A 15,759-nucleotide genomic window follows, 5' to 3' on the forward strand; every position below is an offset into this window, starting at 1 on the left:
TTACCATCTTAAGCATTTTTAGGCAAACAGTACTATGAAGGGTATTTGCGTTGTTATACCACCCCCCTGTCTCCAGAAACTCTTTTCATTTAGTGAGATTGAAAATCTGTACCCGTTACACCGTAGGGGTCCTGATTTAGGGGGTGGGAATTTTTCCATCACATACACCTGTCCGAGGTCCCAGCTTTGTGGAGCTGCAGGAACCCAGGGTCAGGAAGGCAGCCTGGTCCCCTGGCCTCCTGTGGCCGCCGTGGGTACCTGCCTGATGCTGTCTCATCTTTGGTCCAGGGGGTTTAGAAATGATTCTGGCCCCCGAGGGCTCCAGCTCCGGGATGCTGCGGATCCCAGCGGTTTGGGAGAGGGACGCTGGCCTCTACACCTGCCGAGCTGTCAATGAGCTGGGTGACGCCTCTGCGGACATCCGGCTGGAGGTTGGACGTGAGTGTACACCTTGGCCCCACCTGCGCCGCCCTCCACCTGCCCTGCCTCTGAGCAGGGAGGAGAGAACCTGACCAGCCAGGTAGCCCACCCGTGGGGAATTTGCATCATGCCCACCCAGAGCACGTGGGATGGGGATTTTGGAAGGAGATGGTGTGCGCGTTACTTCCTGCTGTGTCACAAATTGCCCCAACACTTTGTGGCTTAAAACAATAAGCACACATGGTCTCACAGCTCTGGAGGGTGAGGATTCTGATGGCGGCTTCACTAGGGGGTTCTGGCACAGGATTTCTCATGGGATGGCAGTTAATATGCTGGCTGGGGATGCGGGCATCTGAAGGCCTGACTGTGGCTGTTGGCAGGAGGCCTCTGTTTCTGACCCATATGGGCTTCTCCAAAAGGCTTCTCAGGTCGTAGGTCTCCCAGGGAGAGGGAGTCAAGCAGGACCGAGTTTTGAGAGGGAGAGGATCCCCGGCGGAAGCTGCTGTGTTTATAACCCATCGTGGTCTGGAAGTGACATCTCATCACTGCTCCTATATTGTATTGGTCTCACAGCCCAACCCTGGTATGTGGTGGGTGGGAGGGGCCACTCGAGTGTGTGAATCCCTGGAAGTTGGGGGTGGGGGCGCGTTGCCCGCTGCAGAAACGGTTTGGTCCAAGCACGGGCCCCATCATCCCTGCACCAGGACTTCCAGTCTCGTCTCTGTCACTTACCATCTCTGTGCTTTGTTTAAGTCGCTCTTTCTCCGCCTGTAAAAGAGAGCTGAACACCCGTGCTCCTTTACTGCGGGTTCCCTGGAATCAGACACACGACCCTTGGCTCGGGCTTTGGCCCATCGTGAGTGCTTAGTAGACGGAGAAGCGACTGTCTCCTTTTTACGGATAGGGAGTCTGGATTCTTCTGTGGCTGGTTCGTGGCCTTGGCTGTGATTGTCATGATGTCTAAGCGCCAGGCCCGAATCCTGGGTGCTGGGAATTGCTCAGAAGTTGTGGGCACAGCTCCTTGGCATGCCGAGCCAGAGCAGATCGGAGTTGGCTGAACTCAGGGCCTCTGGAGTTGACAGATGCGGGATGTTCCGGGCCAGTGCAGCGAATGGAGAAAGTGCTTGACTGGGCGGGGTCGGATGGCCAGAGGGCTTCCCAAAGTGGCTCCAGCAGAGGGTCGGACCCTGGGGGAGGTGGTACCCTCTCAGGCTCGAGGATCCTCCCAAGCTTGGGGTCCCTTTTGCCTTCATTCATCTCATCCACCGTTTGTTCCTCTAACGCCTGGTCAATAGGTGCCCAGGCCCCGTGCCCCAGACCTTGTGTTGGGGAAACGGTGGCACCTGTGTCGCCTCTGATGACAAGAAGGGAGATGGGAAATAGAAGTTGGAATACTCAGTGTACTCAGCATGTGGGAGCAGCCTCCTCCCGTCCTGCCAGTGCTCGTTGAAAGGGGCTAAGCCAACCCTGGGGACCAGGAAGGCTTCTTGGAGGAGGTGATGTCTCAGCTGAACCCAGAAGCAGACAGGGGATGAGCTGGGGAACAGTGTTTTAGGCAAAGGGAACAGCATGTGCAGATCTCCTTGCGGCAGCTTGCGAGGCATAGGAGGGTGGGGAGAGGGGAGGCCGAGGCGGCTGCCCTGCTGTGGGTCACTCCTGGCCTTGGGCTAGCAGCCCACTGGAGCCTGGGCTTTGTTTGGTGGGGGCGGTGAGAGGTTTTAAGGAGAGTGATGTGCTCAGAGTTTCCCTGTTGAGCACGCTCTGTGCAGTGGCTCTTGGATGGGGTTGGAAAACCTTTGAGCCTGATAGTAAAATGCAAATATAAGGTCCTTCACCTGCAAAATGTTTCTGGATGTTGTGCGATTGAGAGACCAGAAAGGCTTTGGACATGATGGGTTGACAAATGCCACTGTCATTGTGATGAATCAGCAGGTTCTGGGTGAGCAGAGGGGGTACCCTGGGGAGGGCTGCTCTTGGAGTTGTTATAAGCCATCCTTTGCGCCACGTCTAATTTCTTTTCAGCAAAGCCTCATTTCTTTGGGGCCCAGGCTGACCTGCCTGCCTGGTCCTGGTCCTTCATCTGCCAGCCTTCAGTCTCAGGGCCACTTCCCCAGGTCAGAGGGAGGAGGTGGCTGCCATACCAGAGGCAGACTTCTGAGGCACTGGGCCCCTGGTGGCCTCTGGCCTTTAGGTCAGGGGCAGGGTGGCTGGTGGCCCAACACCTGTGTGTCTGGGGCAAGCTGGCCTGGCAGCGCTGGTGGGAAATTGAATTTCCTGCCCATCTGGGTGGCAGCTGTGGTGCAGCCTTCGGGGCCAGGCTGGCAGAGCCTTCTTGGGCTGGCACTGTGCCTATTTCCTGCTGTTCGGCTGGGAACTGGCTTCCTCCTGTGTAGCCAGTGAGTGTCGGCATTGGTGGGCCAGCTTGCAAGGTGCTTTTGCAGCCGCTCTGGACCTGGCATTAGGCAAGGCAGGGTTCTGGATCAACGTCCAGGGCCAGCTACTTCTTTGGCCAAGTTATTTACCTTTCGGAGCCTCAATTTCCTCACCTCTGAAATGGGGCTGGTAATGATAGAGGCTTATTCACAAGGTCCTTCAGAGATTTAGTGAGATAATGTGCTTCACTCAGGGCTTGAATGGAATAAACCCTCAAGACACCCGCTCGTGGGCTGGGCCAGACTCACCAGGGCCTGGTCGTGGCTGGTGATCAGGCTCTGTGGCAGGTGCCCCTTCCCCAAGCTCAGTGCCCTTTCCGTTACTTTAAAACTTTGCCCTGGGAGTTCCCTGGTGGTCAAATGGTTAGGATACTGTGCTTTCACCACTATGGACCCCGTTCAATCCCTGCTCTGGGAACTGAGATCCCACATCAAGCTACTATAGCAGCAAAAAACAAAAATAAAAAACTACCCTGAGCTAAGCCTCCTTTGCCCTCAGCTCTCTTCTGGATACTATTTTGTGTGTGTGTGTGTGTGTTTTTTAGGGCTGCACTGGTGGCATATGGAAGTTCTCAGGCTAGGGGTCAAATTGGAGCTACAGCTGCCGGCCTGCACCACCGCTCATAGCAAAGCCAGATTCCTGACCCACTGAGCGAGGCCAGGGATCGAACCCACATCCTCATGGATGCTAGTCGGATTCAGTTCCGCTGAGCCATGGCGGAAACTCCTGAGCTCTCTTTGTAGCCTCTCATTTTAGTTTCTGCTGCTTATTCCCAACTTGGACCCCCTGGTTGCTGGGCGGGTGAGCCACAGAGTGATGGGTGGGCTTTTGTAGGAGCAAAGCCACTCTGACCAGCCCAGGGGAGCAGGAGAGAAGCAGAGCTGGGCTCTGTGGCTGGCGTGGCCAGTATCTGGGCGGCTTCTCCATCAGGCACAACAGGCAAGGGCCCAGAGCCGGGGATGCTGTTAGGGCACTTGAACAGTGGTACTCTGATTTTCATTTCTTTTGCCATCAGAAGAAAAAAGTGAATGATAACAAGTAGATTAAAAGGAATCCAGCCTGGATTTTGTTGGTCTTTATAAACAGTCATAAAATAGAATTAAAAAAATTTTTTTGGTCTTTTTTTGGCAGCGGGGGGCGGGGGGGGGGGGGCGCCCTGCACCTGCAGCATATGGAATTTCTCAGGCTAGGGGTGGAATCAGAGCTGTAGCCGCCGGCCTACGCCACAGCCACAGCAACACGGGATCTGAGCTGCATCTGCAACCTACATTGCAGCTCACGGCAACACCGGATCCTTAACCCACTGAGCAAAGCCAGGGAGCAAACCTACATCCTCATGGATACTAGTTGGGTTCGTTACTGCTGCACCACCATGGGAACTCCTAAAATAGTTTTTTAGGGAAGCAAGTCATTCTGCAGCCCTGGCCAGCAGGGCTGTGGCTCCAGGCCCAACTGCAGGATCTGTCTGTGGGGAAAGGAGTCTTCCCAGGAGGGGGCTCCGGAGGACCCCCCCCACCCAGCCTGCTCTCATTCACAGAGAGCCTTGGGCAGGGTCCTAAATCTCTCTGACCTTCAGCTTCCCCATCGGTAAAATGGGGTTGGGATTGTACCTACCTCATGAGTTTGTTGAGACCGCAAATGAAGTCATGTTTCTAAAAGCACCATCACGGGAGTTCCCTGGTGACCTAGCAGTTAAGGATCTGATGTTGTCACTGCTGTGGCATGGGTTCGATCCCTGGCCTAGGAACTTCCACATGCTGTGGGCGTGGCCAAAAAAATAGAATAAAACAAGGTGTTCCTGTGGTGGTGCAGAGGAAACAAATCCGACTAGGAACTATGAGATTTTGGGTTCGATCCCTGGCCTCGCTCAGTGGGTTAAGGATCTGGCGTTGCTGTGAGCTGTGGTGTAGGTCGGAGACAATGCTTGGATCTGGCATTGCTGTGGCTCTGGCGTAGGCCGGCAGCTATAGTTCCAATTAGACCCCGAGCCTGGGAACCTCCATATGCTGCAGGTGCAGCCCTGAAAAGCAAATAAAACAAAATAAAATAAAATAAAATAAAAGCACCATCACCATGCCTGTTTCTTAGAAGGCATGCCAAATGCTACTCTTTGTGCATATTATTTGCTCGCTATTATTATATATGTCAGCCATCCCTTCTCGAGGGAGCAGGGGGCAGTTCAGGACGGGGAGGAGAATGGGAAAAAGGGCATGCATTTTGTAACAGGCCACGGTCTGCAGACAAAGCTAGGCTCTTTGGCTCAGGAGGGAGGGGGTCAAGAGACAGTGTGAGAAAGACGGGGGGTGGGAGGACTTCCTGGAGGTTTGAGCTGGGCCCTGCTGTGGGCTAGGTGGAGCAGGAAAGGCAGGTTCTAGGGGTACCTGGTCCTGGAGCTGAGCAGCAGCTCTGCCCTGGGCGGGGCGGGTAGCAAAGCTGTGCCCTGGGGGCCAGGGCTCTGCAGGGCCAGAGACCCCGTCTTAGGTGCCTGGATCAGAGGCTTTCATGGATTCTGTGCCGCGGTGGCTGCCAGGCCTCAGTGAGAGAGCAAAGCAGCGTGCGGGTGTTGTGCGACGTGGGGTCCAAGACTCTGCCTTCCTCCTTTACAGTGATTTTCCAAGTTGTGTTTCTATCTCCCTGGAACTTCCCTACTCCCTGAGGCCAGGAGGGAAACTTGAGGTCATGATTTGGAAGGATGGGGAGATTTCTGGAGAGACGGCAAGAACAAAGAGATGGAGTGTTTTCCACAGTGTTGGATGCAATGGGTTCGAAACAGACCCTTCCTGGTTGTGGGCCTGGGGACAGAGACCTGAGGGCCGGGCCCAGAAGCTGCAGGGAACAGGCCCTGGACCTGTCTGGAGAAGGACCTGCTTCTGGCCGGTAGAAGGGTGCAAAAGATCATGAGTTTCTATTTGGGGAAACAACTTCTTTTCCTCTCCTGACTATAAAAGTAAGACAATGCCTAGAAAAACAAGTTTGAAGAAGCACTACAAGCCATTAATAGTGGTTCCCTTGGGGGAGGGCCTGGGAGTTGAAGTGAGTGGGGCAAAAAAATCGGCAAATAAACCCTTGTGTGTTGCTTGAATTTTTTATAATGCAGGTGAGCCCTTGTTTAGGCCTGGGATCCTGCTGTTATGATTAACAGGGCTCTTTTCACTCTCAAGTGTCCCATTTGGACCATAGAGTCTAAGGTCAAGTTATTTATAAGCCTCTTTGGATGTCGTAGTAGAGATTTATATGCTTATCACAAAACATTCAGCAAGCAGAGGAGGAGGAGGAGGTAGAGAAGAAAGATGAGCTAGAATCTCCCCACGAAGCTGGCTCCCTGGGGTCCAGGATACGGGGAAGAGGATGCGTCCCCAGCCAGGGGAGAAGGGCAAGGGTGGAGGGGTGCTCAGAGGCAGTGGGGCTCCCGGGGCCGAGCGTGACTTGCAGCCCCTCCGAGGTGGACTTCCTGGGAGGTGTGGCCACCAGGAGCAGGCATGTTCTCCGCTGTATGAGGAGCAACGGGGGCCCCCATGACCCCCATGCAGGGTGTAAGGCACACAGACGTTTTCATCCTGCCAAAGGCCACTCCCGCTGCCTCCCTGGCCCCAGGAGCTGTCCACGGGGGGACGCTGCCAAACGCAGGCTGGCCCCGGAGCCCTGGGTATGAGTCAGCCTCAGGTTCACGAGGGTGAGGCTGGAAGAGGGGGGACCTCCCAGTGATGGGAGGGGAGGCAGGTCTCGAACAGTGCTCTCAGGGCTGGGCGGGTCCAGTCGCCGGGCGAGGCTGACCGGCCACCTCCCTGCAGATGCGCCCCAGCTGACGGAGCTGCCCCGGGATGTCACCGTGGAACTGGGGAGGAGTGCCCTCCTGGCATGCCGGGCCACGGGCCGCCCGCCCCCCATGGTCGCCTGGCGTCGTGGAGACGGCCAGCCGCTGGGGCCCGGGCGGGGCAGCAGGACGGGAGTGCTGTTCTTTGAAAGTAAGAGATTGGGGCTGGGGGAGGGTGGGCGGGGGAGACGGAATGGCTGCAGACCGCCTAAGCCCCCAGACTGGGTGGCCGGGAGCAGGACCCCGACCCCCAGCACTGACGATGGGGCAGGCTGATGCAGGGTCGTCTTTTGGCTGGGGAACTCTCTATGTCATTCCTCTTCTCTGAACTGGTCACACTAGCGATAATGGCGATGCCTGCCACCTGGGTTTAACGGCAGGCCGCCTTACGGAGCTGCTGTGTGAGTAATACAGGTAAATCCCTCAGCACAGTTCCTGACATATCGTAAGTGTTGTGTGTGGTAGCCACCCCCCCCCATCATTATCAGCATCCTCATCACATCATCACACTGTCGCCATCACCACCAGCATCCTCCTCATCACCACCAGCATCACCAGCATCACTGTCACCAGCACCACCAGCATCATCACCACCACCCCCATCATTATCAGCATCCTCATCACATCATCACCACTGTCGCCGTTACCACCAGCATCCTAATCATCACCAGCACCACCAGCATCATCACCACCACTATTATCACCATCACTAGCACCACCATCACCACCACCACCATTATCACCATCACCAGCACCACCACCACCAGCACCATCACCATCACCATCACCACCAGCACCATCACCATCACCACCAGCCCCATCATCATCACCATCTTTATCACATCGTCACTATCACCACCATCATCATCACCATCACCAGCACCATCGCCATTATCACCAGCACCACCATCACCACCACCATCACCAGCACCACCATTATCACCATCACCAGCACCACCATCACCAGCACCAGCACCACCACCAGTACCACCATCACCACCACCACCATTATCACCATCACCAGCACCACCATCACCAGCACCAGCACCACCACCAGTACCACCATCACCACCACCACCATTATCACCATCACCAGCACCACCACCACCAGCACCAGCACCATCACCAGCACCATCGCCATTATCACCAGCACCACCATCACCACCACCATCACCAGCACCACCATTATCACCATCACCAGCACCAGCACCACCACCAGTACCACCATCACCACCACCACCATTATCACCATCACCAGCACCCACCACCACCAGCACCAGCACCATCACCATCACCAGCACCACCATCACCAGCACTACCATTATCACCATCACCAGCACCACCAGCACCAGCACCAGCACCATCGCCATTATCACCATCACCATCACCACCAGCACCACCACCAGCACCAGCACCATCGCCGTTATCACCAGCACCATCACCATCACCAGCACCACCATCACCACCACCACCATTATCACCATCACCAGCACCACCATCACCAGCATCATCACCACCAGCCCCACCACCATCACCGTCTTTATCACATCGTCACTATCACCACCACCATCATCACCACCAGCACCACCAGCACCATCACCAGCCCCACCACCATCACCGTCTTTATCACATCGTCACTATCACCATCATCATCATCACCATCACCAGCACCACCATCACCACCACCACCATTATCACCATCACCAGCACCAGCACCACCATCACCACCACCACCATTATCACCATCACCAGCACCAGCACCACCAGCACCAGCACCATCGCCATTATCACCATCACCAGCACCACCAGCACCAGCACCACCAGCACCATCACCAGCACCACCACCACCAGCACCAGCACAATCACCAGCACCATCGCCATTATCACCAGCACCACCATCACCACCACCATCACCAGCACCACCATTATCACCATCACCAGCACCCAGCACCAGCACCAGTACCACCATCACCACCACCACCATTATCACCATCACCAGCACCACCACCACCAGCACCAGCACCATCATCATCACCAGCACCACCATCACCAGCACTACCATTATCACCATCACCAGCACCACCAGCACCAGCACCAGCACCATCGCCATTATCACCATCACCATCACCACCAGCACCACCACCAGCACCAGCACCATCGCCGTTATCACCAGCACCATCACCATCACCATCACCACCATCACCACCACCACCATTATCACCATCACCAGCACCACCATCACCAGCATCATCACCACCAGCCCCACCATCACCGTCTTTATCACATCGTCACTATCACCACCACCATCATCACCACCACCATCACCAGCACCACCAGCACCATCACCAGCACCACCGCCAGCACCATCACCATCATCACTGTCACCAGCACCCCCATCATTATCAACATCCTCATCGCATCATCACCACTGTTGCCGTTACCACCAGCATCCTAATCACCACCAGCAACATCACCACCAGCACCACCACCACCAGCACCACCAGCATCATCACCACCAGCACCACCACCAGCCCCACCACCATCACCGTCTTTATCACATCGTCACTATCACCATCATCATCATCACCATCACCAGCACCACCATCACCACCACCACCATTATCACCATCACCAGCACCAGCACCACCAGCACCAGCACCATCGCCATTATCACCATCACCAGCACCACCATCACCAGCACCAGCACCACCAGCACCATCACCAGCACCATCACCACCAGCATCTTCACCATCACCACCGTCCCCACCACCACCGTCACTCCTCCTATTCACTATGTGCCAGGCTGGGTCCCGAGCACTGGATTTGCATCATCTATCGATCCCTCCCAACACACTACAAGATGCAGCTACTGATAACTTGTCCCCATTCTACATGTGGGCAAGCTGAGGCCTTCCTGCCCTTCCAAGGCCCAGCTGTATCCCCCACCCCTCTCCCCTCTGCCATCCCGACTCTCTCACTGGCCTTCTGCAGGGCCAGGCTGTACCGAGGGCTCGGCCTGAACCTGGGGAGCTGGATCCTGGGGGCTGGAGCGTGATATGCTCTGATAACAAGGCCTGTCTCTTTCCTGCCCCTCAGGTGTGGTCCCTGAAGACCAGGCCCCGTATATCTGTGAAGCTCAAAATGTCTTTGGGAAGGTCCAGGCGGAGGTCCGCCTCCTTGTCACTGGACATGGTTCGTTGGTGGATCTGGAGAGGAAGCTTGGGTTGGGGAGGCTGGGCATGAGTGCCTGACGTTTGGGCAAGAGAAGCATCTGGACCCTTCCTTCTGGAGCAGTGTGCCCCAAGAAGTGTGCCCTTTGACCCTTTAGGATCCCCAGTCCTGATGCTTCCACTGGTTCCCTGTCCCCTAGATGGCCACCCAAAGGGATCTAGTGAACTGACACTGGCTCCTCTTCCTACAGCCCCCCCACAGATCGCCAGCAGTGCCTCCACCGTCCGGGTGCTGGAGAGGCAGCCGGTGTCCTTGCCCTGCATCATCCTGGCTGGGAAGCCCCGCCCTGAGAGGCGCTGGCTCAAGGCTGGCCGGCCTGTGAGTCCCGGGCCCCTCGGGGTGCGGAGGGGGGCTCTTACGTTCACATCTTGACCTCCGCTCTGTGGTTCCTCTGTTTTGAAACGTCCTCTTCCTTTCTCCCTGTCTTCCTTGCCTCTTTCCAGAACTTTCTCTGATAATGCGCTGATAGCAACCTTCACCTTCTAAAGTCCTTGACCAGAGGTGCTTGTGCTCCATTAGTGCTGTGGTGGGAGCCGCAATTTAGGAGGGACACAGACATAAGGCATTCGTCACCCCTGTTCTGATGGTTCCAGGACAGAGGTGTGACTTGTGCAACTGCACAGGCTTCCTGGAGCGCTGCTGGGCGCACAGTGGCTCTTGGTCCCTTCCTGTCCCTCTGTTTTTTTTTTTTTTTTTAATTTCCCCTCTCCTGTTCATTCCATCATTGTAGCCTCTCCCTTTTTCTCAATTCTTCTGGCTCGCTCTCTGGCATCCCTGGGTCCTTGTGCCCTGGAGGCTCTAAAGAGGTGCCCTCACCCCAGCAGGCTCTGGACACCCATGGAGGCAGTGACTGTGGGACCAGACTGCTGCCCTGGTCCTGGCCCTGTTGTCCCAGCCTCTGATGCTGGGCAGAAAGGGTCAGGCCTCTGGGATGTGCAGGCTTCACGAGCTGTTAGTGCGGCCTGTGTAATTAGACGTGACCCGAGGAAGACCCTGCTTGGGCCTGTGGGCCGGGGTTGTGAGGGGACCTTCCTCGGTAGAATCCAAGGGGCAGGTGAGGAAGGGGTGGCCCTGGGCCTCGTTCACGCCAGGACAGGGAGTGACCTTAGAGGTGGAGCCTCTTTTTGCTTGGGGTGGGGGTGGGGGGAATACTGGGTGGACCCGCGCCTGCCCAGCTGCCAAGGGCAAGGAGTGGAGACCCCAGCTCACTCAGCCCGAAAGGGCCTGGTACCCAGATGGCCCGGGAGCATCTCCGGGCACCTGCGTGCAGCGTGTGCAGCCAGGCTCACAGAACAGGAACAGGGGAGCCCAAGATGGGCTCAGGCCTGGTGGGAAGTTTTGGGGCCCCTCACCAAGGGTGGACTGGCTGGACATCTTGACAGCCGTTGCCCAGGCCTCATTCTGGGCCACGGGGACAGACCTGGCAGCCAGCGGGAGCTGTTCTCTTGGCTTCTCTCTCTGGGGCTGCGTCTGATGTGGCCACCTCTGTGCTCCGCTCTGCTTGGCCCTGTCCCCTGCCATCCTTCATCTCCATGGTCTTGGTGTGGAAGGTCCTCGGAGCCTCAGTCCCGGCTCAGTGAGGGCTTTCCCAGAGAGGCTGGATTGGCCCCCTTGGGAGGGATGGCTTGCCCTGGCCTGGATGGCTGTGAGAAAGTGAGGTCAGGGGCGTGCCAGGGGTCAGGTCCACCTGGCCCTGAGGCCCTGTGGGGGTGGATGTGTCTCAGGGAAGGGAAGGGGTGGGAGCTGGGAGGCCATGGCATCCTCACCCCCAGATCCCTCATCGTCTCTGAACCCCTGGCCTCTCAGTCCAGGCTGATCCCTGCTGGCCTGGCGGGCAGTGAGGTTTCCAGAGCGCCCTCTCTTAGCTGCCTCCGAGTGGGGCCCTTGGTCCAAGCTTCCTCACCCTCCCCAGCTCCCAGCAAGCAGCCGGCATTCCGTGCGAGCAGACGGCAGCCTCCACCTCAATCAGGCGCTGTTGGAGGACGCGGGGAGGTACAGCTGTGTGGTCACCAACACGGCCGGCTCTCAGCATAGGGACGTGGAGCTGGTTGTCCAGGGTGAGTCCTGGGAGGGTGGGGGTGGGGAGCTTGATCAGGAACATCTCCGTTAAGAAAAATTGCACAGGGAGTTCCCATCATGGCGCAGTGGTTAACGAATCCGACTAGGAACCATGAGGTTGCGGGTTCGGTCCCTGCCCTTGCTCAGTGGGTTAACGATCTGGCATTGCTGTGAGCTGAGGTGTAGGTCACAGACGCGGCTTGGATCCTGTGTTGCTGTGGCTCTGGCGTAGGCCAGTGGCTACAGCTCCGATTAGACCCCTAGCCTGGGAACCTCCATACGCCGCGGGAGCAGCCCAAAGAAATAGCAAAAAAAAAAAAAAAAAAAAAATGGCACAGGGAGTTCCCATCATGGCTCAGTGGAAATGAATCCAACTAGGAACCATGAGGTGGTGGGTTCGATCCTGGCCTTGCTCAGTGCGTTGAGAATCCAGCGTTGCCGTGAGCTGTGGTATAGGTCATAGACGCGGCTTGGATCCCACATAGCTGTGGCTGTGGTGCAGGCTGGCAGCTATAGCTCTGATTCAACCTCTAGCCTGGGAACCTCCACATGCCGTGGGTGCGGCCCTAAAAAATAAATAAATAAAAAATAAAGATTGCACAAAGAGTACATGTTCACTGTAGGAAATTTAGAGATTGGACAAAACCACAGTAACAGCAAAACCCACTCACATAATGTCAGTAGCTAAGAACCAGAGTAATTTTACACTTTGGTGTGTTACTTGATACACTCATGAGCTTGCAGGTGTGCACATAACGCTGCTGTGTATCTATGTATAATATGTACATTATATATTCTTTATATACATTGTATATAAGTTATTTGGACATGGTATATATTCTTTGTGTAAAGTATGCATCAATTCTTTATATACACATCACGGAGATATTTAGAAACCAACTGGAACCACATGATAGGACTGTCATGCAAGCTGAGTGTTTCTTGTCACAATGTATTATGACTATTTTCTGTTAAGAATACTAGGAAGCATCAGGTTAAGACACCTGTCCTCTGCTTGGATGAGCCAGGTGTGTCTAAATAGCCCCCTTGGGTCTGGTTTCTCATCATCTCAGGTTAGACTTCCTTGTGGTTCTCCTTCGCCCATGTGACTGCTTCTTTCCCTAGGATAAACTATTAATATAGAATCAGTTTTGACTTTCAGAGACTAGACAGTTTTAGGGCTTTTCGTGTATTTTGACCAATTACTTTCTCACCCACAGTCTTAGAGGGTCCCTGTTACCCTTCACCCACCCAACCAAGCACCATTATTCTAAAACAAGAAGACGCAATGCAGTTTGATTATGTTTTGTCACTCACTGCGTATGTTAATATCCTCTTTTTGTTTGTTTTGTTTGTTTTATTAAACCCCCCTGGGGAGGTGATGAGCAGAAAGAACTCATCATTCCCCATTTTTAGAGGAAAACCGAGGTTCAGAAGGGGGTTGGGTCTAGAATCCAGCTGTCCTGTCTCCTCCTAATTCCAACAGGGATCGCAGGTTGGGCACAAGTCATATGCCAGACCTCTGAGAGGTTCTGTGCATGCTTCAGTTAATTTTCCTAACTGCTCCAGGGCTGGGTTTAAAAGACTCCACGAATTCCTGTTGTGGCTCAGCGGTAATGAACCCAGCTAGTATCCATGAGGACACAGGTTCAATCCCTGGCCTCGCTCAGTGCGTTAAAAGATCTGATGTTGCCCTGAGCTGTGGTGTAGGTCACAGACACGGCTCGGATCCAGCCTTGCCGTGGGTGTGGTGTAGGGTGGCAGCTGCAGCTCTGATTCGACCCCTAGCCTGGGAACCTCCATATGCCACGGATGCGGCCCTGAAAAGACAAAAAAAAAAAAAAAAAAAAAAGACCCCATGCTTGGAAGCTAAGGAAGCTGAGGTTCAGGGAAAGGGATAACTCGCCAAATCATGGGGTCAGTGAAGGCTGCTTCTGCAGAGAGCATCACCAACTTCCCCCGCTGCTGGCACAGCCCCCTCTGTTGGGGTGGTGATCTGAATCCCCTCTCTCGGCTCACTTCATTCCATTCCGCATGTATTAATCCACTCACTGGTTCTGGCCACCTGGTAGAATCTGTAAAGGCATTTCCCTCCCTTTAGGCTCTGCCTGTTTACCCTTGACTTCTGGCTTTCCCTCCCTGGCATGTCCATGCCCCCTTCCCCCTCCCCTGCGTCTCTTTGAGACACCCTCACTCCCTGTTTGAATGCCTGCAAATCTGGATGGAGCCCAGGATGGATCTGGCACTTGTTTTCAAGTTCACTGTGTCCTATGCACACTGGTTCCTGCCGTTCCTCATCTGTCCATCCCCAGGGAGCAGGCAGAGAATTGGGATTAATTTAACTTTTTTTTTTTGCTGACCAAAGAATTTTGCTACCAAAAGATTAAGTGGTTTAGCCAAACTCCCAGAGTTAAGACATGGCACAGCTGGTTCCTAGACACAGGCTGCCCTCTGTCTGGGGCATGGATTTATAGTGGTGGCTGTATTCGCCATTAAAACTGGTGTTTTTTAGAAGATCACGGTGGAATTCCTGTTGCGGCTCAGTGGGTTAAGAACCTGACTAGTATCCATGAAGTTTTGGGTTCCATCCCTGGCCTTGCTCAGTGGGTTAAGGATCCAGTGTTGCTGCCAGCTGCCTTATAGTTCGAAGATGCAGCTTGGATCCGGTATTGCCGTGACTGGGGCTGGGTCCGGCAGCTGAAGCTCCGATGTGACCCCTGGCCTGGGAATTTCCATATGCTGTGGGTGTGGCCCTAAAAAGACAAAAAAAAAAAAAAAAAAGGCAAAAGAAAGAAAAAGAAAAAAAAAAGTCCATAACGTAGACCTGCCTGTCTTCATACTTACTTGTGGGTGTACAGCTCGGCGGCATAAGTGGCATTCACATTTTCGTGCCACCAGATTCATTTCCCCAATTCACAGCAAGCCAGAATGCCGAGAAGATGCTGAGACGGGTGGCAAAGCAAGGGTTTATTCCCAAGGCAGCCAGGCATGGAGATGGGAGAGCAAGTCTCACATCCACCTCCCGGGAGGTGAGGGCTGGGGATAGTTATGGGATGAAGAGGCAGGGTGGTCTCTGGCGTGGGGAAAGGTGATTGCAGGTAGGGAAAAGGTGAGGTAAGCGGTGTTCCGTGCAGGTGTATCTGGGGACCATGCTTCTTCATGGGATGCATGTTCAAAGATGCAGGCGCCTAGCATGGTCTGAAGGTGGAGTTTTGGACCCTTTGACATCAAAAGGTCACTCATCAGACCCCTGCAGAGGCCCAGTTTTAGGGATGGTGGCCCCAACCAGTCTTAGCCAGCTCGAGCTCCATCTGCACACAGCTGACGCCAAGCTCCTGGAAGACACCGCAAACATTTTGTTGTTTAGGCTACAAGAAGCTTGGAGGGTGTGTCATTGACAACAAAACAAGAAAGGGCGCTTGCTCAGTGAGGGTGGACTCAAGCGGAGGGGGTTTTAGCAAGCTCTAAGACAAGCTCAAGAATTTCTATGAGCTGCCAGTTTCTAGTAATCCCTTGGGGCACAGTTTCCAGGATTTTTTTTTTTTTTTTAACTCTATGGGGCATGGTATCACAAGCATCCCCAACATCCCTCTTCAGAAATTTTTATCTTCTCAACTGAACTCTGTACCCATAAATCCTCATTTCCCCTCCCCTAGCCCCTGGCCACCACCACTCTGTCTTCTGTGCGTATGCATTTGCCAGTTCTGGGTGTCTCATAAACATGGAATCATATGGTATTTGCCTTTTTGTATCTGGCTTATTTTGCTTAGCATAAGATTTTCAGGGTTCATCCATGTTGTAGA

General features: G+C 54.6%; 1 protein-coding gene across 7 annotated transcripts in view; it reads left to right on the forward strand.

Annotated features, from left to right (window-relative positions):
- The window catches only part of HMCN2 (hemicentin 2), a 162,589-nt gene that overhangs the window by 44,578 nt on the left and 102,252 nt on the right, over positions 1-15,759 (forward strand). For all 7 annotated transcript variants that reach the window (XM_047768690.1, XM_047768686.1, XM_047768691.1 and 4 more), the window contains exons 15-19: positions 289-438; positions 6,645-6,818; positions 9,764-9,859; positions 10,089-10,216; positions 11,811-11,955. In XM_047768690.1, the coding sequence (XP_047624646.1) occupies positions 289-438; positions 6,645-6,818; positions 9,764-9,859; positions 10,089-10,216; positions 11,811-11,955 (693 nt within the window). The remainder of the gene's footprint in view (positions 1-288; positions 439-6,644; positions 6,819-9,763; positions 9,860-10,088; positions 10,217-11,810; positions 11,956-15,759) is intronic.

This window comes from Phacochoerus africanus, chromosome 2 (genome assembly GCF_016906955.1).
Source record: "Phacochoerus africanus isolate WHEZ1 chromosome 2, ROS_Pafr_v1, whole genome shotgun sequence".
NCBI lineage: Eukaryota > Metazoa > Chordata > Mammalia > Artiodactyla > Suidae > Phacochoerus > Phacochoerus africanus.